The sequence below is a fragment of the Sebastes umbrosus genome, chromosome 12 (genome assembly GCF_015220745.1).
Source record: "Sebastes umbrosus isolate fSebUmb1 chromosome 12, fSebUmb1.pri, whole genome shotgun sequence".
In the NCBI taxonomy this organism is placed as follows: Eukaryota; Metazoa; Chordata; class Actinopteri; order Perciformes; family Sebastidae; genus Sebastes; species Sebastes umbrosus.
Genome location: NC_051280.1, coordinates 25401258 through 25423560, shown reverse-complemented (window position 1 = coordinate 25423560; position 22303 = coordinate 25401258). Strand labels below are relative to the sequence as shown.

Below are 22303 nucleotides of genomic sequence, written 5' to 3'. Positions count from 1 at the left end.
AAAGGTTTACATCTTCCCGAGGAATGAATGGGCTTGGGATGGGATGGAAATGGGCTAACCATAGACTGTAAATAAAGATGGACAATGCATCTCCACTTCCTCCCACTGTACAAAAGTGAAGCCAAAATATCCCGGATACTGGAGCTGCCATCTCGAGATTTTGACATCATTTGGAACCAGAGTCTGCGCAGTAGTGATCGGAGGTCCCGCCCACACACCTGCCCGAACCAATCACGAGCCGAGCATGGCTGTAGCTTTTTAGCAGGAGCCACCTAGCTGCTACGTTAGCACCACGGAAGCTGTTTGGCTAGAAAGACACAACTAACCATAATATCCCTATAACTACATTTATGATCACATTGACACATTTTCCATGACACAGACTCATGACGGTCATGTCATTTCATGTCGTTCGTCTTTATATACAGTCAATGGGGCTAACAGACAGGGTGTGGAAGTCACATACAGATTTATACATGGTTGATTTTGGTCTTTTCATGGGAAGACGAAAAATATAAAATACTCTAACAGCAACCTTATCTTTTAGCACACAGAATTCTTCTGTAGCTTCCCACCCATGTGAATATAAACAGTGCTTTGTCTAAATACATGCCATCAATCTCGATCCTCAGCAGTGTCTTTCACCTGGCCCCCAGCCTGCTCACAAACACTACGAGCTGTGCAGCCTGACAGCCTGCATGCATTTATGTTGCCCCATTTCCATTTATATGGATCTAAATAGCATCTTTGCTGATTGTGACAATGGTCCCTGCAGCACATGTGATTAACATGGTAAAGTCAGGGGCTGATAGCCTGTGCTGATAGCCCGCCGCGTGCCCACGTGTGTAATAGCCCCCTCGCTCTGCTCTCCCCCCTCCACTTAACTCAAATCAATGGGCCCTCCTCCAGCCTGGCCATTTATCTGAGCGAGCCGACAGGGCCAGTGAAACAGCCACAGAGGACCTGGCCCCGCGGCCTCATTACAGCCGGCCCGCAGAAGCCAGATTTACTGGACTAGCTGGAGTGGCTTTATTCACGGATAGAGAAATGCGTAAAAAAAGGATGGAGAGAGGGAAGGCAAACGAGAAAGCATCCTCTTCTTGCTCACTTCCTCCCCCCCCCCCCTCCCTGTGAATCTCATTCTTTCTACCTCTCTATCTCCTCTTCTTTCCTCCTCTCAGCCAATTCAATCCCATTTCAATCTCCCAGTGAAGTTTCGGAGAATGCCTCGTCCTATTACATCACTTATGCTGTTCATCAAAGCGACAGGATGTGAATTACCCTGTCCATGACACCTAAATCATGGCGCTACCAAACCCTGGGGCTACATGGAATAGCTGTTACTACATCTGGATCCCTGGGATGAGACAGGGAGCTCTCGGCGGACTTGACTGAGTGAAGCTTCTCCCCATGTAGTCCAGCGTTATTTAGCTCCATCCAAACATGACTTAAAGTTATGTTCGCTGCCTGCCAAACATGAGAGAGCTGCCAGTTTCCCATTTTATCCTGACTCCCTTTCCTACATGCCTCTGGTCGTCTTTTGAGTACTTTTCCCTCTACATTACATATAAGACTTTTATCTCAAATTATACCACCATATGAGCCTTTTCACATGCATCTACATTACAGAATTGTTGTACCAATGCATTTGTTTGCTAAGTAGCATCTCACGTACCTTTGATCCTCCTGGAATCCTTTCGCTGGCTGGTTTTGACACCCGGCTGGAGCTCGGCCTCCGCTGACATCCTCCACTGCTGAGTCCCTCGTCCTGCTCACAGCAGATCCACCATGGGTTAGCAGCACACTAGCTGATCCTCCCAACTCCCAGTGTCCGATTCCCGCACACTCCAGTCTTTCTCACAGTCGCTCTTTGGTGGGGAAAATCTCATTCGAATCCATGATGAGACGTCTGGTACTCCTCAATAAAATGAAGATCCAGCATTGATAGCTATGCGCCGTCACTGCTGGCCCATGGTGTTTGAGTATTGCTGAACAACAACATGAAAAGATGATTGAATTGTGAGCTGGGTGATCCTCTCGAGAGCAGCCTCAGATCCGATTTGACATCTTCTGGAGTGTACCTGAGTTCTCTCCTTGAAGGTCAAGTATCACATGGTCCACTGTTGCTCTTTTCTGAGGGTCCACCTATTACTCAGGAGTAATTCCCCCCAGGGGAGACTGCAACATTGATTGAATCAAATATTGTTCTTCAGAGTAGGTCAGGAGTGGATATTATTCTTTGGTGGAGTACTTCAGATGCAGTCCGACAGCCCATCACAGTCGCTTGCTCCGAGCACTGCAAGGAGAGGAGACAGGGATGACAGTTAATGTTAAGCTGGAGGTGGTTTAAAAACTGAAATGAAAAAAAACCTTGATCACTCATTACAACATTCATTTAAAATACGAAATGGCAGACTCCAATTTAAACCAATCAACAAAGATGTTATCATCTCTTCTGGAGCATCAGTCCTTTATGAGAGTGCAGCAAAGTCGTGCTGTTTGGTGGCCACCCTTGAAAGAGACCTGTGGTGACATATTTGACTTGTTTTTTGTACAGCTTGTGAGTAAACATAGCACATTAAAGCATGACCGGTGCTTCTGTGCATGCAAAGCAAATTTTCCAAAGATGGATTGTTAATGCTCACAGCTCAGGCCCGACGGCACGAGAGGAGGGGAAGTAGCAGCGAGCGATGAATGACAGGCTGTTTGAAAGCAAAACTGTGGTGGAAATCCTGGCACAGCCGTCCATAAACTGGAACCCCCCGCATTGTGCTTTAATGCCCTTGAATCATCCACTGCTAACACGGGTGCCGTGCCAAGCTGGCACCGCGGCTGGCACTGCTTCTGTTGGCATGGTGATGGGCCATTGTTGGAGAAAAGAGGCCTTCAGCCTACCCCCGGCCTGAAAAGAGCTGCAGCACATCGAGCACCGGGCACACATTGTCCTGTTTGACATTGTTTGACATTGTGAGTCTGTGTGGTGAGAATGAGACTGTGATCTGAGTGTCACTGTAAATGTATTTTTAAGATTATTTTGAGTGATTTTATTTTGATACTCTGCATTTTTTCAACAACTTGCTTCTTCCTGAAACTGTTTCTGATGTGAGACAAAAAAACTTAAATATGTGACTTGTTAATGGTGTTAAATACGGGATTGGGAGCATTTCTATTGCCTCCGCAAAGCTTTCAACATGGCGATACCGAGTCTGCGGCTCACAGCTAATGGTGCTAATAGCGCTAGCAGTGCAAACCCGGCAAAGTGTTGACAGAGCTAACAGTCTTTACCCAAGGAGAACTGGAGGGTGGGTGCTACGCTTCCAAGACGACGACGGTTGGGGCGGCGTTATCAGCCTTAACCGCCCTATGAGCGCAGTGCATAGCGGCGGCCGTTAGCTAGCCAGTGGGGCACGCTCACATGCACTAAAAGCAGGTATGGCCGGCCCAGCTATGTAAACATTACTCCTCCATATCTTTTTTTTTTTTTTTTAAATTATTATTTTGGGGGCATTTTTTAAGCGTTTTATTGATAGGACAGTGGATAGAGTCTTGGAAAGGGGGAGAGAGAGAGATGACATGCGGAAAGGTCCACAGGCCGGATTCGAACCCGGGTCCACCGCTGCCAGGATTGAGCCTTGGCCACACATGGGCGCCCGCTCTACCGACTGAGCTAGCCAGGCGCCCACTCCTCCATATCTTTACATAGTAAATAGTTGTTTGATGCTATATTAATGCTCTGGATATCGTATAGAGCACCTTTAAAGGGTCACCTAAATTACAAAAAGCACATCCTCTCACTTATGTTCTTTTTTGGCCCAGGTTGAGACAGTGCTCCACAAACAGTGTCCCCGTTAAATCTGGATAATCCACAGGACCCAATGTGAGCAGTTTTCATTGGAACTACTTTCTATCAAACAAGAAAGCTATTCTTAGGGACCATCACAGGGAAGAATGTGGATTATCCAGAGTAACTGGGACACCGTCTCAAGATAGAGATGTTGCCGTTGAATTTTTTAAATGTCATTTTTCAATGTTTAGAGCAACCCAAATGGAAATCCATTCACCTCCACTGTATTGTGATGGTGCCAAAAATCTCTGATACCATCTGCATGTCTAGCAGCAAGTAACGTTACTTAAGCAAACCTTAGGAGGAAAGTCTAAATATTACGATTGTACCATTTATCCAATAGCGGGCTGTGTTTCAGAGGTATTTCTGTGATCCCAAAGGTGTCTACTGTCTGTCCACAATTAGATAAAATCTTTGCCCAGTGCTAAATGATTAGACTGTTATCAGTCCATTAAACAGTTCTTATCAGTCACTACAAGCACCATACATGTGGCTCAGTAGGGGCCTACTACGACTACTACGCTGTAAAAGTGAAAGCGATACTTGGAAGCAACACCTTCTAACATGTAAAACTGAATGAAACATTATGCTTTGAACAAAGAAAAGCTTTTAGGATTAGGCAACAAAACCACTTAGTTAAGTTTAGAGAAAAAACATTGTGTTTTGGCTTAAAATAACTATGTTTCAAAAGTGAAAGTGAAACTTAGGGCTTGTGAACACAAAGACAACTACACATTGGTTTCACACAGGATGGAAATCTTGGTCTCCTGGGTGAAAGTCCTGTGTTTTGTGTCCTATCCATCGCCCCTGACCTCCACCCCATATGGAGTTTCAGGCTGTCTATACTACAGTACAGTGCCTGACTTCCGCTTCTGCTCCTGTCATAACTACTACGGCCGCTAGAGGCCGCTGTCGGTCTTCTTTTATTGTTAATTTCAATGACCTACCATGTGAATAGATGATAAAACCTACTGATGGGTGTAGTAGGCCCCTATTGACCCACATCTATGGTGCTTATAGCGCCTGATAATGACCTATTTAATAGCCTGACAACAGTCTAATCGGCTGCTAAATCAACATTGAAATACTATATTTCCACATACTGTGTTGGCCACTGTCGCGGAATCACGCAAGTGCTGAGGTCACAAATGGGGCTACATGACTAGATAAGACTAGAGGTGGAAAATGTCTTGGTTTTTGCAATTTGGGTTGGGCAAACCCTCCAGATAGTCATTTTTTCAGCGTACAGATGCATAGCTTTGTGCATTCCTGTATATACTGTACGTATGCGTAAAACAAATTGATCTATGAAATAGACTCTACAGCTATATACTCCTCCTCCTGCAGACAAGTCCTTCAACCCTCCCATTATTCCAAAATGAACTGTGATGTTAAGACACATTTAATTTCCTCTAACAACAGGTCATTGCGGTTGCCTCATCACCAACGGTTCTTCTTGTTTATGGCTGTCTAGACCATGTGTCACCACTCATGTGTGCTCATGAGGCAGATAATGTCACCCAGGTCCGGGGCGAAAGGGGCGATCTCCCCATAAGTACGTCTCAGAAAGAGCCTTGGAGTGCAAGCGGTGGGAGAGGTATTTTCCATGTCACAAAGAACCTTATCAGAATGTAATTTTCATTACCAACGAGGGAGATATGCCTCATTGTATTAGACGGAAGAGCGATTTAATGTGATGTACGGCTGCTTGTCAAAACCAATGCTATCTAGGTCACCAGACTCCCCAATCTGCTCTGTGTTTTAACAGCTCCCAGTGTCTCTTATGATTTGGGTCAGAGTTAACGAGCATCACTCGCTTCTCCAGCTACTCTCAACTGTTAGGGGATGTCAAAAGCCCTTGACAAAAGCCACCCTTTATTTATTAATTTGTTCATTTTAGTACTGCCTCTCTCAAGTGCAAAGAGTGGAAACTTCCTTGAGGGAAGTCAATTTCATTTCTGCTTGCATTTCGTTATTTCCTTCCATCAACCCCGCACGCTGTCTTGTCTCTCGTCTGCCAGCGTTTCACAAATCATCTCTTGAGATGTTTGTTTCCTGCTTGCGTCAGACTCTTTACCCCGTAACCGCGTTATTAAACAAAAGCAGGCATGCTGTGAGAAAACCTGATGTATGGCAACTCTCTCTTCCATCAATCATGTAAGCCATTGATTTTTCAGAGGGGAGGATTTGAGTGTATACCTTCACAGGGCGAACTAGACCCCCTGGGCAACACGCAGGTACATATATCCTGTCATGCAGCGTCAGTGTGTTGGGATCAGATGTGATCTGAATCCTTTTCATGAATTCTTTCTCCGTCGTTTTGATCAGTTTGTCAGAAAGATGCCTATAACCTTTAGTGGGTTGAAGTACAGGCCAATTAAAATATTCAGTCGCATTGTAAATTGGCTTTATGATAAACAAAAAATTCATATAGAGTGTAGTTACTGCCTTCAACTCTTCGTAATTATGTAATTAATGCACATACAAAGGGGGAATTTGCTTGACGTGATAATTTGGTTGCAATGAAATAAACTATAATTTAGATTTATGTTGCTGAGAGACAAAGGGTTGTAATTTACAACAATTATACTGAGTTCCTAGTTGCCTCTATGGATGAAAATGAGTCATTATTGGATTTTCAGTCATGTTTACCTCAGTCTCAGAACCATAATGGGCAATCACTGAACACGCGTTGATTTTTAAATCAGATCATTCTTGAGATATTTTTTTTTTAAGCTCCAGCATTCTTGTAAGTCGCATTTCCTCCCGAGACCGGTGTTTAATAGACTGCACAATCAACCTCATATTGTGAGACAAGCCTCCGTGCATCCTGCCACCGATGAGTAACAAAGGTTGAACAGCCATCTATCACTGGATATGGCCAATTACACCTCCATTCACTGTGGTCCCGACGGAAGGCGCAGTCTGTGCTCTCCGGTTTGCATGTGACTGCTGAGGAGCGGGGAGGCCCCCCCCGTCCCCCCCCGTCCCCCGGACCATCTCCAGCTCTTCCTGGCCAAGGCTGGCATGGCCCGGGGCCGGTGGAACGTTTGTTCGACAGACCGGCTTTGGCACCTCGCGCTGGTCATCTTTGTTACAAAACGCCCCCCAGCTTATGGAGTGGGACACAACTGTCACAACCTGGCCTAGCAAAGCTCCTCTGAATAGCCCTGCTGTGCTACCTTGTGTCACCTATGGCAGCGAAGGTCGGCCAACTACTGCTATATCCTCTCCTACAGACTTTAATCTGTACTGTTGTGTTATTTTTCCCAGAGCTGGACATTTTATTTATTTAATTTCTACATCAGCTCTTAACGCAGCCTCACTATCAACAATAAGGATGTCTAATGTGGCCTTACAAGTGGCTGATAGACCATGAATCTAAGATAAGATAAGAGTAATTTGTTGTTTTTTGGACTAATTAGACTCCTGACTAGCGACTGACATATGGGTCTTTGGTGTAGCGCTGAAATCTATTAACAATTCTGACCATATGATTCAGTGGGTTAATCATGTTAGAAACATTCATGGCGAGCTATTAAGGCCACAGAGACACAGAAACATATGTCAGTAACGAGACTAAGAGGCTGTACTAAAGGCATAGTGATGCTTTGAGCTAAAAGCTAACATGAACATGCTAACGTGAGCAAGTTGACAATGCTAACATGTTGATGTTAATGTATAATGTATACCATGTTCACCATCTTAGATAAAGGTGCTCAATTCCAAATTTGTCTCTCAACATGGCAACGGTTGTGCCGGCGCCTATAGCTAACGGTGCTAACGGCACAGACAGTGCAAACAACGAACACAACAGTGCTGACAGACCTAACAGTGGGAACCTGGGGGTGGGAACCGGAGGGTGGGTGTTAACGCTTCCACGCCAAATCTGTGGGTCGGGACAGCGTTATCAGCGATAACCGACGTTTGAGCGCAGTGCAGAGCGGCGGCGGTGGCTGTAGCAAGTCAAATTCAAGTCACAGCAGGCTGTTGGCAGCAGCAACGCTTGGTCTAACCTGTCCAACGGCAGCAACAGAAAGTTTGCTGATCCGGCGGGGAGTCGGGGAGTTGCGCTGGCTGAAAGAACACTTGAGTGATCAACAAAGTGATTACAATTCATCCTGAGGGGGACATGAATGTGTGGACCAAATTTCGTGGCAAATCCATCCAACGGTTGTTAAGACATTTCAGTAACAACAAAACAAATGTCAACCTCATGGTGGTGCTACAGGAAAGGTAAGAGGATCACCAAAGTCAGCAGGATTCATTGTCTGGGAACCATGAATGTCGGTACAAAATTTCATGGCAATTCATCCAATAGCTGTGGTGATATTTCAGTGGTGGAGCGACAGACCGGCCAACTGGCTGACATTGTCATCCATTGTCATTGCCAACCACACTGCTAACATGGCTAAAAACCAAAGGATGGTAGTATGAGCATCAACGCTACAGAGGACAGCCTAATCACAATCGGTGATGGAATTGAGTAAATTACCCAGCTTTCTTTTAGCTAGCACATGTGTATAAAATTGACATGAAATGGAAGCAGAAGAAACGGGTACAGCTACTCTGTATTGACGTTCTATAAACTAAACCATTCCTTTTGATTTCTGCGAGGATTTATCTGAGGGAAAGCTGAAATATTATAGCCAAAGAAGAAGAAGGACCTCTCCTTTCTTCTTCTTCTCCTCCTCCTCCTCTGCCTTCCTGGCCTTCCAGGGGGAACTGATAGCCTCTGAGCTCAGGCTGTTCAGCCACGGCCCATTAGTTCACCTCATTCTGACAAGATGGAGGGCCTCTGACGACGGAACAGTCAAGTGTGCGAGCGGAGGAGGAGGAGGAGGAGGAGGACGACGACGGGAAGAAGAAAAATACATACAAAAAAAATTCACTTTGGGCATTTGAAGCGCTCTCATTTACTTTCTGAGGTCTCATCGCTTCGGGTTCAGCGGCTACAGCTGGTAAACTAAATAAGCGATGCCACACAGTTGCTTTGCAGTGCTGATTTATGTCAGCACAGGCCTCGGAGCTGTGCACTCGGTTAGGCGTGGCTCCAACATGGCCGGGCACAGCTACACAGAGGGCAGTGAGGAGCTGCCCTCTGAAGTGCTCCTGCATTATCCTCTTTACCAGCTCAGCTGCAGGATAACTGGGCGCAATTTAGATGGAAGAAGAGTGAGGAGAAGATGTGTGTGTGTGTGTGTGTGTGTGCAAAGGGGGTGGTCTCTTCAAGTCTGAGACATGACATAAATGAACAAATACACTCGCGCTCGCACAGCAGAGGTCTCAAGATGCAAATATTAATGGGGTTTATTTTGAAAGTCTGCATTTCTGAGGCTGCTTCTGCCTCTGTAACAGACATATTCAGGCTAATAAAGTGTCACCAGCTCCCTATGGTGAGAGTAAACAATAGCATGAAAACACGATACATTTCCGTCTTTTATTCATCTAGTTCCACCCACCGCGTACAGCAGGTTTGGAAACATAGCTGGCGTGAGATTCCTGGACCCCTCTCAGAACACTTAATTGGTGGATGTGTATCTCCAAAAACACCTCCTCCGGTGTTACTCTATGGCTTCCCCGAGGAGTCTTTAATTCACTGTTGATTCGGTTTGTTGTTGTGCTGTGTCTCAGCGTCTGAACAGTGTGTTAAAACAGGCTATTTACCACGTTCGGTGGGAGAGAGAACTGGGCAGGCTCCAGAAAGGCCTGGACAAACACCATGTTACCTCACAGCCAATCTTTTCTCCTTCTGTCTCGCTTTTTGATTTGCTCTGTATTTATCATTTTTAATCTCCACAGCCTTTTTTTTTTCTCCTTTCAATTTCATCTCTACCTCTTTTTTCTCTCCCTCCCACCGCTGCCCTCTTTTTCTTTGTCTCCCTCTCTTCTAACATAATGCCTGTTTGTGAAAATAGGTTCAAGCACGTTTTATTTCACTGCCACCCCCACCCATGCTTTCTTTTGTGAGTTACAAAAGAACTGTGGATACCTTGGTTTGGTCATTATTTCATGCGGAGAGTAATTAATGAGACAATTAGGGTTTTTCCCCTCCCTCTGTGTTCCCTTTGAACTAAATAAATAGCCAAAAGGTGTCCTCTTTAATTGCACATGGGTCATGGATATAATTAAGATACGCAAGCAGCCTTTTTATGAAACTCGACTGTGAATAACCGTTTCACTGTTTGTTGTTCTGACTGTATTCATGTCTTAAAAAGACACAAATTTGATTCAGCAGCACCGTGGACAGACATTATGACTATCAAACACAGCAGAGATCCAAAGTAGTCAAGATAAAAGTTGCCGTGATCAAAACCAGCGAGCACAAAAACATTACCTGCAGTCTGCGAGACAGCATTAATGAAGCTGGGGGGGAAGCACCGGACAGCCACTTCAAAACAGGAACCTTTTTGTTTTTCTACTCGCTGTCACACTGTCTTATTGATGTAGTCATGATGTGACATACCTCACACACACAATGTTGAGGAGGAGTTTTACTTAATGCAAATGAAAAAGCAGCATGACATATTTTGGACTGAGGAAAGTCAAACTTTAGTTTTTAGTTCCTAATTACTGTTGTCGTTTTGAGCCTGCTAAGGAACTGTGTGAGAATTATTAGAGACAGAGAGGGGGTTTAAAAAATTGATGGGTTATATATTTTTTCTTTTTGATGAAGTGAGGGTAGCCTGATGTTTTTGCAGGAGCAGGGGAGAGTGTTTTGATTTTTTTCTGCCCTGATTTGTTTTTTATTTCAGCCTTCCCTTGAGCTGCTCATTTACTCACTGACAGCGGTAATAGCTGTTCAGCTATTGGCTGGAGTGTTTGATAGACAGGACTTTGGTAAACAAACTATTTCATGTTTGCCATCATTTTTAATTTGCAATTACTGAATACTGTGAAAATGATTGTTCCATTAACATATGTTTGAAATGGTACACCATTGTTCAACTTTTTTTAGCTCTGTTTTTGGTCTCTACCGACTCCTGAGGGAAACATGTGGCTTTTTAGCTGCTAAATGCTCCGATATGTTCACCAGCTAGGTGCTAACTTTGTAGGTCTTAGGCATTGACCTTGAATGGTTAAGGTTAAGTATTGACCTTGAATGGTTAAGGTTATGTATCAACCTCGAATGGTTAAGGTTAGGCATTGACCTTGAATGGTTAAGGTTAGGCATTGACCTTGAATGGTTATGGTTAGGCATCAACCTCGAATGGTTCAGGTTAGGCATTGACCTTGAATGGCTAAGGTTAGGCATTGACCTTGAATGGTGAAGGTTAAGCATTGACCTTGAATGGTTATGGTTAGGCATTGACCTTGAATAGTTAAGGTTAGGCATCAAACCTTCAATGGTTAAGGTTAGGCATTGACCTGGAATGGTTAAGGTTAGTGATCGACCTTGAATGGTTATGGTTAGGCATTGACCTTGAATGGTTATGGTTAGGCATCGAACCTTGATTGGTTATGGTTAGGCATCGACCTTGAATTCTTATAGTTTTCACACGTTTCGCAACTTGTGGGTTACCTTCTAGTGTATAAGAGAAAAAAAGTGATTATCTTTGTCTTTGGTCATTTATTGATCAATGTTGTACACAATTCAGATGCAACAAATCCTCCATCTATCTTTTCTTCCGCTGTGAAAACTCCAGAGCTGGTTTGGGTTTCCTTTGAAAGCGCTACGTCTGGCAGAAATACGCCTGAGAGGAAATATAGAAGTGACTGACATCATATTGAAAAGGAAAGTTAGCACGTGTAACACTTCTTGCTGTGATAACGCAGATGATTATTTGGTTTACTTTCATGACTCTACTAGTTTCTTGCGGGCAGCTGTAGGAGCTACTCAAAGAACAGAAATAAATTAAACTACAACTCTCCAATTAGTGATATTTTGCAGTGGTGTGCTTTTGTTTTTGCAGCTGTAACGTAGTTATCATCATTCCCACAAAGTACTTTTAACTATTTCTTCTTTTCTCTTGAGGGCACCTCAAGCTCAACTTCTCCCACTGTGAAGTTACAGGTAAAATCGTAAAGCTTTACTTTAAAAAGAAGCTTTCACACACACACATAAACTGTCTATTCCCATGACTACAATGCAGTGGGTGCGGATGTAATTAGTGAATCTCCCACCACACCTCAACGTCTCTCATTAATCTCTCATGAGTGATTAGGCTGCTGCGACGTATGGAACCGCGGTAGGTGTGAAACCGGGTGTGAAACTGTTGTCATCTCATATGTTATCGCACTCCGGAGACTGGGGAGGATTAAACCACGCCAGGCACAGCCCATTGGCAGCTAATCATGCCGCTAATGATAAGTGAAATATTCGACTGCGTCTCATTACAATGGCATCGCAAGGTCAAGATCTCGCACAGATCGCGAACACACACACGAGCAGCAGTGTCACTGTTGTGTCTCTCTGAGGCGCCGCTTCTTCAGTCGCTCATGTTGTTTTGTATAAACCCAGAGCAGAGGCCGGGTACAAGCCTGAGTGAAGCCTTCTGAATATGACACTTGATGGCTGATTAGAGCAAAACATCAGGGTAGCCCCCCAACTGTGACGCTCTGATGAGAAGTGATCTAAAGGGTCTCGTCAGAAGACGTCATGCTGACCGCTGTTGCTGTGCCAGATGCTTGTCGCTCAGCGCAGCTCCACATCAGAAATATAGAATCTGTTCCCTGCAGGCATCACTACGAGACAGATCTACATTTAATTAAAATGAGGTAGAGCAACTGCAGTGACTCAGCCCGGGCAGACATTTAGAAAAATCAGATGCCAACAGCCATTACGAGTGAAACATTCATTCTACATTTTACTTAAATGTCAGATTCTATAGCTTAATTGACTGTCACTGAGTTAAATACGGCCTTCTGTCACCCCTTTTTCTAATAATAATATGAATAAATAAAAGGATAATAATGATGCATTAGCAAACCAAATCCAGAAATGTTCCATTTCCTTCCATGAGGGTCAATCTGAGGGTCAGCTCCCTTTAGAGTTAGTAGAGTTAGAATTAGTCAGGCGACCTGAAGGATCCAGGATCACTGTGTGGCAATATACAGTAAACGGAAATAATAAGGACGTCCCATAGGCAAACTGAATTATTATCATAGACTGTATATAAGAAGTGGATGTTGTCACTGTGACGTCACCCACTGGTTTGTGGACTGCCGTTTTGAATCCTCGAGTTCAGCATTTTCAACGTCACCATCTTGGTATTTGACACAAGAGGGTGGAGTTAAGTACAACCGAACGCTGAATAAAACATTTTTAGGCAACCAAAAAGGTTATAATTAACTATCATGAACTGAAAACACAGTCAACACCCAGACCGGACAAAGCCGTGGTAGCAACCCGTCAATCACAAGGTAGCAACGCCATCAGGCATACCCTGCTTTATCATCTATTTTGCTGTAAAAGGGACTATAATTTACTAAATGAACATCGTGCTATATTGAAAAAGACTTGAAACTAGCGATTGAGACCATAAACTCATGTTTACAATGTTTACTGAGGTAATAAATCAAGTGAGAAGTAGGCTCATTTTCTCATAGACTTCTATACTATCAGACTTCTTTTTGCAACCAGAGGAGTCGCCCCCTGCTGGCTGTTAGAAAGAATGCAAGTTTAAGACACTTCCACATTGGCTTCATTTTTCAAAACTGCAGTTTCCTGCCTGGTTCTGACACAAGCTGTGTTACCAATTGGTCAAAGCAGGCAACTGCAGTGGGTCTGAAGGTCCCAGGGTCACTGTGTGGCAGTATACAGTACGTCCCATAAGCGACTATCTATTCTCGAGGCTCTGTTTTGAGAGGTTGATATCTAGTTTTATGGACTTCATTATGTCAGTTTATATTGTGCTTACTCTGTGAATATTCCTGAATAAAAGAGTGAGGAAAAACATGGTGCTTAACAGGAGCTTATTTTTGCCCCGGGCCCTCCCTAGCAGGTTAATCTTGTCCTACTCAGAGAGTCATTTTTCTCCTATTTGACTCATTTTCGAGACAAGTTTTATTCAACAGATAGCTGCACTCCTCCTAATTAACAAAAATAGTCAGTGAATAAGTGTGTGAGCAAACCTGTCTCCTAGAAATTACATTTATGTATTAATTTGTTTCTGAGGTGCTGCTTTGATTATGTTCAGTGGCAACGTGTTGTGGTTTTGTATCGCACACAAGTTGTTTAGGACAACTAAAGCACTTAAGGTGGTTAAGGAAAGGCCATGTGCTTCAAATCACTATACTATACAGTATATTGCAGATATGTTCTGTAGAGTGGGCCACCTCCAGGTCTGTGAAGTGAAGCCAATGCTGTGTTTAGCGTGTTTTTGGATTTCAGCAAATACTAAACAGTATTTTTTGATACCATTTCTGTTTTCCTACATCTCTACAGTGTAGTAACTGAAAGATGCATTAAATAGTCAAAGATAATGAAGTTTTCGTCTTCCATGTTGGCCACCTGAAAGTAATGCCAACAGACAACCTACCGGTTTAATCTAATTCATTATACACTCAGTTGCCAGTTTATTTGGTACAAAAACAAATGCAGTCTAAAACAACAGTTCTGAGATAAATTCAACCACCAATCAAGGTTCTGAGGTGTTGATTCAACTATACGGCTATTTCAAAGGCAGCAGTTTCTGGTACTGTTGAATTGTATTGCATTACTCTGACAGGAGATTCTTTTATATGAATAAATGGAGACCAAACACGAGTAAAACTTCAGCCTCCAAAATGACCATAAAATTAAATCAAAACCTCCTTTAAAACAGTTTCAATGAAGAGATACTTCGCTTGTGTGAAAGTGAATAAATTCTTGCTGTCATTTAATTCTTGATTACTCAAAACTGTAAGTGATCCAAACAGGGGGAATGCGCTGTGCTCAATAAGAAAAAACATGAATCAGGGGATATGAAATCACATGAGAATGGAGTTTGATAGCTCCTCTCGGCTGAACTAAACATCTCAATTACCTCTGGGGGGTTGAAAAAGCACTGCAGTAAGGAGATGTGGCAGATACAATATTTAAATTGACTGTCAGTGGAAGAAAAACCCTGCTAAGCTTATATTTGATTACATATTTTATGGAACACAAACACAAATGCACGCACAAATGCATCTGAGCTACTGTAGTGCCTGCTGCTGCCACACTATTATAATCATCAGCCACATATGGGGCTGCTGTCCCGCCTGTGGGGAATAGGGTTGTAGAACGGGCCAACGGGATGAAACCGAAAGGACTTCACTACTCAGAGAGGTGATGAATGCTCTGCTGCTTATGGAGCCTCCCGTAGTGCATCTGTGAGAGCAGATGAATGGGGAGGAGAGGCTGATAAATTGGGTCACACGAACGTAGCGTTTCTGGGTAATGCGGTGAAAACGCTGGAGGAGTGCAGTTGGGTGGCTGCACGTGCCTACAACTGGGGCAGAGCTGCTCCAACTCGACTCGATTTCCTTTCTCTGGCTCCTCTCGCCCTCCTGGCATTATTGAAAAGTTACGCTTTTAATTTGCAAAAACATTCTTTGCTTTTTTTCTCCATTTCTTGAAGTCACGCCCTCAAAACAAATTTAAATGGACCCAAATGAAAAACAGTTTGCTGATGTTCGTCTTTTTGCTGCTATTGTGGACATGGACCAATTCTAGGGTTGATGCATATATTTAGGCAAATAGCATTAATATGTATCGCTAATGCATTCTGTAGGCAGATATTGACATTTGACTTGTTATCTGCCGGGCATGTTGTCAACAGCTGATACAAGATCCCTCCCTGACTATAATTACATTTAAAAAAGGTAGGCAGCTTTTTTTTCCCCATGTCATTCAATTGTGCAGTAACATGTTATTGAAATATCAACATGAATTTATAAAAAGTAATTTATTCTATTTGCAAATTGTGGAATGCTCTGAAAAATAATTGCTATCGATCTTTGTTTCAGATTAGAGATGTTCCGATACCATTTTTTACCGATTCTGATACCTGAACTTGCGGTATCAGCCAATACGGAGTACCGATCCGATGCCAGTGTGATAAAAAATATATATATTATTATTATCATTACTATTGATTAACAGCTGTTTACTACTGACCATGTATGGATGTGATATGATTACTATCTTTGTTGTATGGTCTGGTAAATAACAAAGAAAAATAATTGATTTCTGGTTAAACAAGTTGATTCTTTTCCAGGTTAATAAATTATGGTATCGGATCAGTGCATAGACCGGTGTACTCGCCGATACCCGATACCCGATACCAAATTTTGGGCAGTTTTGGGAAACATTTCCGATACTGGGCATTTCAGATGTTTGTTCCTGTGTTACAGGTTATATCTTGGCATAAAAGTGGAGAAATTTAAGTTGTTTCCATCTTGTGTTCCTAATTATCTCTCTGTGTATGTAAAATATGTGGGAAAAAAAATAATTTTTGAGTGTTTTTATATCAAAATCTCTTTCTTTTAGCTTCCCGTTTTACAGTTTTTGATGACTCGTCATGCACTTTGTGGCAGATAGATACATTTATCGGATCAAATGGGATTTGGGATGACCAGCGAAGCTCTCCCAATACCTTCTGATCTAGCAAACAATAACAGTCCTCTGCAGCTCCGTATATGTTCTTGATAGCAAATTAGCAGTAATGACCTTTAATAAATGTGCAGATGTCAATCATTAACACATTCATATTACAAGCCAGCTTAGATGTATAGACAGAGTGTGTATATGCCACATCACATCATATCACATCACATATCTGGAGCCCGGCGTGTTCATTGCCCTTCTCTTTAAGAGTGCTCTAATCTAATTTCATTAATTTCGGGTGGTGGAAGAGTTTGATTGGGCGGTGGGGGCACGGAGGACGGGGCGAGGGGTCCTTTACCTTGGCACAGATCTGAAGACAAAGTAGATTTGAGGGCGGATAGATCTTGTCGGCAGCACACGCCGTTTCTTGGCAAGCGAGGCGAAGTCGATATTGAGCGGGAGGGTGGGGGGGGGGGCTTTCTTACCTCCTAAGATTTACAGTATCTGGAGCTCCACAGCCTCATACTTCAGTAGATGGATGAGCATTTCATACGGAGCCAACTGGCGCAACATGAGTTGAGCTGAAGGTCATTGTGACTCACTTCCAGCTCGGAAGCTGGGTGGCTGGAGACGGAGCCGCTAAATCTCTACTACCGACTTGTTTTAATAACACAAAGAAGAGGAAAAAGGAGCAGACTGCTGCCCTGTGCTGGTTCTGTACAGCACTGATGCAACACACATGTACAGACTGTACAGACAGTTGAGAGTACAGTAGTGGGGAGTGGGTACAGATTGCCGTAGAACCTCGAGGCATATGGCAGGGCGCCCCATGCCTCCCAGCTAATTGAGTCCTAATGAATCACTGGTTTGGCATGCTACATGTCCCTCGTGATGGCTGGTGTCATTGATGCATTGAAGATGCCCAGTCCTCTGGAAGTGAAGCGGGCACCGACGGCTGCTCCGGCTGAACGTGAGAGGCGGGCCGACACTGTCGGGCTTCACACTGAACACTTCACTCACTCACCAGATGTTACAGGTCAGGGCACAAAGATTACGAGCTACCCGCCTCCACACAATGGAAATAATTGTGTGATGGTCTGGCAATTCACTGGCCCATTTGATTCCAGTAACACTCTCTATAGTGGCGGGGTCGCGGCCTCATTGTCAACTCCACAGGGTCGGTGCAATAAGGGAAAACACTTGCAGTCAATGGTGCCTGACTGCTGGTTTTGCATAATTTAGATATATAAATATAATTGACTTAAGTACATATGAATAGATTGAAGCATTCATTAAGCTTTGACGGCCATTAACCACAATTATTCAGATAACTTTTTTTTCTCATTTCAACGTGTAATTCCATAATAATAACCAAGTTTACTTTGATATGGTTTGATGCTTTTGTAAACATAATGGTCCCATTTTACTTGCATAAAGTCTAAATGGATATTGGAAAGAATTCAGGAGAAATATATATGTAACAAGATATGGTCGGAAATAGAGTTTCAGCCTCATTACAATGTGAAAAAAATGTTAAAAGATAATATCTTCTATTCTGTGGGGGATTGTATTACTGAAACATGTCCAGCCCAAACATACTGGAAAGGAAATGCTCATTTAAACATTTTTCCAATTTGAGGTTTTATATTTCGCACAACCCCTTATTGATGTCAGTGAGGATTGTTTCCATTATGTCGCCATGTGTGAGGTCTGTCCAAACTAAATACTTGATTCTTCTGGAAGATGTTTGACTAAAAGAATGACAATTTGGAAAATACGCTTATTTTCTTTCTTGTTGAGAGTTACATGAGAAGATTGATACCGCTGTTATGGCGTTACATTAAATATGGAGCAGGTGCGGACGACCGGTCAGTTTAGCTTAGCTTAGCATAAAGACTGGAAACAGGGGGAAACAGCTAGCCTGGCTGTGTCCAAAGGTAACAAAATCTGCCTAGCAGCACCTCTAAAGCTCACTAATGAACACTTTATATCTTGTTTGTTTTATCTGTACAAAAGCTAAAGTGTAAAACCTACCGTTTTATGGGGGTTATGTGCCAGACTATTTCTTGGCCAGGACCAGGTTCAAGGCAAGGCAGAGACTTCAGGAAGTGGTCCTGACCAAGAAATAATTCAGCACATGACCCATATAAAACATCAAACTGTTGCTTTTACATTAAGACAACGGAGTAGAAGTGCTGCTGGGTCTTTGTGGTGATCACATACAGGTGCTCTTTGGATCCTTCAGGTGTACTGTGCTTATTCAATCTTGTGAAGGACTCATTGCATTGGTGGAATATAGTCTCAAAAAAGTACAAAATGCAAGTCTCTTTCAAAAAATAATCCAAGGCACACTTGTAGAGTTTGTGCAAAATCAAAATGCCTTTATTTACATGTCAATAATTGTTTAAAATGACCAACATGTTGCGACCAACATGGGTCTTCATCAGGGTCTTTGTCCAATATGACCCATATTCCACCCATGCAATGAGCCCTTCACAAGTTTGAATAAGCACTGCTTTTTTACACTTTGATTTTTCTAGGAATCTTCTTATATAACTCTTGGCAAGAAAGCGAATCAAAGTATTTCTCAAAATGTCAAATTATTCTTTTTAACTTCTCCATGGGGGAGATCTGCGTTCCTTTTTCTTTAGCTACTTTTACAGCTTGTAGTTTGAGTCTTTGCTTCTGACACGTTTGGCTGCCGCCACCCTCCCGTTGCACTCTCAACTTCAGATGCACCTGTCATGTTGATTAGACCCCCAATGGAGCATGTGCATCGTTCAGCATCCCACATGCACCGTTATCTGGCCAATCTTCCACCTTTTGTTAAACCGAGGCGACCAAGATCACCTCTGACCTGCCACTGCCAGGGGCCACATCTTCATTAATGAGTAAACGGGATGTGATACGGCCACCAGCAAAATGAGAACTCAGACACAATCTTGCAAGCTCATTAAAACTACCTTTATGAAAGATTTAGGCCACTCCAGCAATCGTGTGTCTAATGCTGAGACGCTACATTGATTTCAGTGTAACGCCTGTTCGTTAGATGCATTATCTCAGAGCACTTGGGAGAAATCTTAAGGGAGTTCAAGTTGAGGTAATGCCACTGCAATATAAAGACAAACAACAAATGTTATAACACGCCAGGCTTTCAGCAAGACAAAAGGCAAGAGGCAACACTAAGGCAAATGGGTGAGACAACCACAAGGATGTCGGGAGTGCAAGACAACAACCAGCCCAAATGTTGTCCCTGCTGTGTTGTAATTGTGCCAGGATAACATGAAAAAGAAATAACCAAACCACTTTCACCATTTTACAATAAATGCAAAAGGGGAAAACGCATTATGGTCTTAATCGGATAAGATATAGCTCACATATCCACCCGCTGCTTTTGCTGTCAGGAGCTAAATTAAGTGTCTCGATTTCCACTGGGAGACCCAACAAAGAAGCCCTTACTGGAGAAGTTAATGCTCTCTAGTGTTTTGTTCGGCTCCATCTTAAGCCCCACAACTCACACTGGGCTGCAAAGAACTGTCTTGGGATGACAACTGGAAATTGCACTGCGTGTGAGTGTGTATGTGTGTGCGTGTGCAACACATGTGTCCTACAATCGAGCCAGTGAGTGCAGCTTAGGATCTGTTGCAGAACATCCTCTGTAAGGAGATTACTATAGGCATGTTGGCCGATTGGCAGAAGTCGCTGATGAACTTTGGCACCAATGTCAAAAACGCTAACGACGACCTTTGCTTACATCCCGCCGAGCAGCAACATAAACACGATTCGTGGTAATTTGAGCCAACGAGATGAACTGTAGGCGAGCCGCGCTATTTCACCAGCAGCTTGTTTGATGGCTGCTAGCTGTTTTGCTACTGCTTTTCCACACCGATGGTCAAGGCCATTTTCCATCTAGGCCTTCTCTTAGATGAACACTCAAGCAGAAAACATAGGGCATCATGACAGACATATGGTCCAGTACTGAATTGTGCATTTGAACTGGTTATGTTGGCTCATATTCAGCTTTACCCAATGGGGAGGGGGGGGGGATTTGACTTTTGAGAGGTTAAAATAATTGAAAATCATGGAGGGAAGAGGTTAAACCACCAGTTACCTCATATGAAGATCACTTAAGGGTACAGTGTGAAGGATTTGGCAGCAGCTAGTGGTGTGGTTGCAGCAACCAACTGTATACCCCTCTGCTCACTACTCCTTTTCCAAGATTGTAGTAATATTAGCTGCCAAGTTCAAAACCGTGGTAACGCCATTCGCCTCACTCAGAGGCTATCCTTACCACAATAACACTACTTTAGGAACAACGGATGTCAGACGGTGGCTGGCGGTACCACGGTTTTGCACTCTGCGGCTCACGTTACCGCAGTTTCTTAAGCGTGTTCAAGAACTACGGTGGCCTTCAGTTAACATAAAAGGCTCTCGCTAGAGCCAGAGTTTGGTTTGACCATTCTGGGCTATTGTAGAAACAAGGCAAAGCAACATGGCGGACTCTGTGAAGAGGACCCGCCCCCTATGTAGATATGAAGGGCTCATTCTAAGCTATCGAAAACACGATTCTTAGTTTCAGGTGATTATACACCAAATGAAAACGTAGATATGAATATCATATTCCATTTCTGCTAATAGATCCCCCCCCCGAAATGTTACACTCTGACCCTTTAACTTTAACAAATGGTTTGTCTCACAAGTTATTTGGAAAAGCATATCTCTCTTTTTTTCACTTTTATTAAGAAATCAAATAAGATCAAATGTAATTATGAATGAATATTGAATGAATATGAATATTTTACAGTGCTGATTGGCTCCTGGTATAGTTTCATAAAGTCAATATGGTTATACAACCAAAAATCATAACAGACTATAAAAAAGTTGCAAGTGTATTCTATGCAACAAAAAAAAAAAAAGTAACTGGCCAATGAAATCCATGTCTCGTGTGTGCGCAACTGCACTCCCTGACGCAGTTTAGACGCCCCCCCTCCTCCACAATAGACGGTTCCGCAATTAGCAGGATTGTTTTTACCCCTACATTGACCCACGAACGTGAATAAAGACCAGAGGACTCTCTCTTCTTCTGCAGGCCTACAGTAGTATATGCACTGGATTGAGGCAGACTTGGTGCTCACAGCTGCCGGTCAGACCGGTGCTGCTGCGCTCTGCTGTGCGCTCCCATCCATCCATCCATCCAAGCATCCATCCATCCACAGGTACTCATCCAGCCTCCATGCAGCCCGCTGAGCATTTTCTAACCGTTTCTGAGCACCGATCGATACATTTATCAACATATGCGTCATCGTTCGCTCATTCAGCTCTGAGTTTAACACGCAGTGGTTTGAAGATGACTTACTGCTGTTGCAGCAGGACATCTCTTCATTTGAATATTTGTGGAGGGAGGGAGAGAACAGACGTGGCTGGAGAGAGAGAAAAAAAAAAAAAAAAAGCCTTTCCTGATTCTTGACATCTTATAAAAGCACACTACATATTGTCATGCATCGAAATCATCTCAAAACGAGATCTAATCTGTGCGCAATTGAATGTGGGACAGCAGGTTATTTGACAGGCGCACCGGCGTTTTGCGCTTTTTAAAAAGGACTTCACGTTCAAAATCCTCCATCGATGATCTTCAACACGAGCTCATTTCTGATCGGTTTCATTTCCATCTACACATATAGATATATATGTGAGTGTTTCTCGGTCATCCTGGTTCCGCAACCCATTTCCATTCAGCAGCCACAGCGCATCCTTATCCATAAATCTTTGGCATGTCGCGGAGCTGCTGCCTCGCATCCTTAAACAGCAGCTACACTTTCACAGTTTTTAAAACCCAGTTAATAGACTGAGATGCACACTCACCTTTTCTCAGCGGATGCTTCTCTGGAGTGTCCCATTTATGCGTTTTAATCCACATCTGTGTCCCCTTCATTTGAGCGCTCTATTTC

At 43.3% G+C, this 22303-nt stretch overlaps 1 protein-coding gene across 1 annotated transcript in view; it reads right to left on the bottom strand.

Moving 5' to 3' along the window:
- Positions 1-22303, bottom strand: part of LOC119499201 (complement component C8 beta chain-like) — a 111792-nt gene that overhangs the window by 35666 nt on the left and 53823 nt on the right. The window contains exons 4-5 of the mRNA XM_037788452.1: positions 22218-22296; positions 1676-2296 (exon numbers count right to left, since the gene is read on the bottom strand). Of these exons, the coding sequence (XP_037644380.1) occupies positions 1676-1745 (70 nt within the window). The 5' untranslated portion in view covers positions 1746-2296; positions 22218-22296. The remainder of the gene's footprint in view (positions 1-1675; positions 2297-22217; positions 22297-22303) is intronic.